Source organism: Musca vetustissima, unplaced genomic scaffold (assembly GCF_032173495.1).
Source record: "Musca vetustissima isolate MV318-11 ecotype Yass unplaced genomic scaffold, APGP_CSIRO_Mvet_v1 utg275806, whole genome shotgun sequence".
Taxonomy (NCBI): domain Eukaryota; kingdom Metazoa; phylum Arthropoda; class Insecta; order Diptera; family Muscidae; genus Musca; species Musca vetustissima.
The window spans coordinates 25470-26897 of record NW_026879265.1 but is presented as its reverse complement, the minus strand read 5'-3'; the positions used below and the strand labels follow the sequence as shown (position 1 = coordinate 26897).

The window sequence follows — 1428 nt, the reverse complement described above, 5'->3', positions numbered from 1 at the left end:
GTCCAAAGATGTACATTGGTACACTGCCGCCACTTCAGTCAATGTGAAAAAATATGGAGAACAACGAAATTGCCACCATAGATCTCCCAATATTTTCAATGCCTGATTTACCCCCTGACTTCGAATAGTCGGAGTCGTCTGTTAAGCATAAAAGTTTTTCCATTCAATAAAAATACTTAAAATACAAATTGTCTTACCTTGCCGGAAGTCCCTTCTGCTGCAACATATAATAAACTGCCTTTGCTGTTTCGGGACCCAGTGCCTTTTCACCACCCATTAGCGTTATTTCCAGCTGTTCAATACTCTTTCCCGATTTAACAAATACTTCGGCTAAACGTCTGTTGCGACTACCCGCACAAACTGTCAACACATCGGCAATGCCACAGCTTTCAAATAAAGTTGACAATTTACAGCCCGGATAGAAGACATCGATGAAGCGTAACATTTCAATGAGACAGAATCTGATGCAGGCAGATTTGGTATTTTCATTGGACTCCAGGCCATCCAAAATACCCGAAGCAAAGGCAATTAGATGCTGCAAAAAAAAAAATGAAAAGGGAAAGGGGATAATTAAAGATGTCCATTACATTTGGCATTTTCTGTTTTGAGAAAAAGAAAATAAAAGGGGAAGGCAAACCTTTAAATAACCACAAACTTCAACACAATCTGCATCATCAATAACAGTTACACGAAACTTTGGTGTGCTAAAGAGATCCTTCAGCAGCTTCGAATGTTTCATATCTCGACAACCCAAAGTGGCCTCACAATAGCGATTCAGAGTCAATTCACTTGCCAAATTTACACCCATCAACACGGCACAGGGGATCTTTTTCCACAAAAAAAAATCGCCGAATGCAAATTCCAAGTAAACAAACCGAACAAAATGAAAACATAAACAAAATAAAACTTCCTCCTCTTCGAATTTGTACCTTCAAATATTTCATAATGGTTTGTGAAATCAATTGAATACCTCCATTACCACCAGCACCATTTGTCCCATTGGTATCTCCATCGGCGGCATTTACCACGAAACCTTTGATAACCGAAATGGCCATGGCATTTGGTTTAATTTTTCCCAGAAGAGTTTTACAAAAGTCCTCAATAAATTGTTTTGGCATTACAAAAACAATGATGTCGGCATATTTGGCTGTCTCCACCAAATCTGTACAGGCCACCAGATTCGTATTTAAAGGGCCCCATACACTATACATCATGCCGTACAGCATTTATCATAATATGTGTTATTTTTTGAAAGTTTATTTATGTATGTGTGACACACATAACCCAGTAGTTCGAGTAACTGGTGATGAACTAGATATTTTACTAATTACCTGTAAGTACCACTAGTTACCACTTCATGCCCTAGACTGGTGAATTTAACATGTGTATGTCATTGGGGAAGTCAATTGTCCCCTGCCTGCGTTACCA

The 1428-nt window shown here is 38.8% G+C and overlaps 1 protein-coding gene across 1 annotated transcript; it reads right to left on the bottom strand.

The window, feature by feature from the left end:
• Positions 1–193: 193 nt before the first annotated feature.
• On the bottom strand, positions 194–1211 carry LOC133324077 (glycerol-3-phosphate dehydrogenase [NAD(+)], cytoplasmic-like). The gene is made up of 3 exons (XM_061532963.1): positions 930–1211; positions 638–826; positions 194–535 (listed from the first exon to the last, which is right to left on the bottom strand). The coding sequence occupies exons 1-3, from the start codon at positions 1209–1211 to the stop codon at positions 194–196; spliced, it is 813 nt and encodes a 270-aa protein (XP_061388947.1).
• Positions 1212–1428: the final 217 nt, after the last annotated feature.

What these genes read in the sequence shown, in the direction of transcription:
- LOC133324077 (XM_061532963.1), bottom strand. Translation starts at nt 1,211, where the DNA reads ATGTATAGTGTATGGGGCCCTTTAAATACGAATCTGGTGGCCTGTACA. An exon ending in CCATTATGAAATATTTGAAG is followed by an intron (nt 827 to 929) that starts GTACAAATTCGA and finishes TTGTGGAAAAAG; the next exon opens with ATCCCCTGTGCCGTGTTGAT. An exon ending in AAGTTTGTGGTTATTTAAAG is followed by an intron (nt 536 to 637) that starts GTTTGCCTTCCC and finishes TTTTTTTTGCAG; the next exon opens with CATCTAATTGCCTTTGCTTC.